The 392-nt window shown below is 59.7% G+C and overlaps 1 protein-coding gene across 1 annotated transcript in view; it reads right to left on the bottom strand.

The window, feature by feature from the left end:
• EMH_0023600 (uncharacterized protein) overlaps positions 1–392 on the bottom strand; it is a gene marked incomplete at both ends in the record, with an annotated part of 1660 nt that overhangs the window by 507 nt on the left and 761 nt on the right. The window contains one exon of the mRNA XM_013502164.1: positions 112–392. Coding sequence (XP_013357618.1) covers positions 112–392 — 281 coding nt within the window. The remainder of the gene's footprint in view (positions 1–111) is intronic.

The following is a 392-nucleotide window of genomic DNA, read 5'->3' as shown; positions in this document are numbered from 1 at the left end:
CTAAGAGAGCTGTGATGCGGGGGTCCTTCTCGTTGCCCGCCAGCAGCTGCTGCAGCAAGTTGCTGTCGAGCAGGTCGATGCCTTCAGCAGCAGCAGCAGACTGCAGCGCACCAACAAACCCTATAAACTCAGATAACTCATCTCCTACACTGCTGCTGCTGCTGCTGCTGCTGCTGCTGCTGCTGCTGCTGTCTTTGCTACTGCTGCTGCTGCTGCTGCTGCTGTCTTTGTTGCTGCATTTGTTGCCTCCGGGGGCTGCTGCTGCAGCAGCAGGCGTCAGCCCGCCTGCGGGCATTTGCTGCTGCTGCTGCTGCTGCTGCTGCTGCTTCTGCTGCTGTGATGCAGTACCAGCAGCAGCAGCAAGAGGAGGATCAGCAGCAGCAGCAGCAGCA

This window comes from Eimeria mitis, genomic scaffold (genome assembly GCF_000499745.2).
Source record: "Eimeria mitis Houghton genomic scaffold, Emh_scaff842, whole genome shotgun sequence".
NCBI lineage: Eukaryota > Apicomplexa > Conoidasida > Eucoccidiorida > Eimeriidae > Eimeria > Eimeria mitis.
Note: the sequence above shows the minus strand (reverse complement) of the source record. Positions and strands in the feature narration are given on the sequence as shown.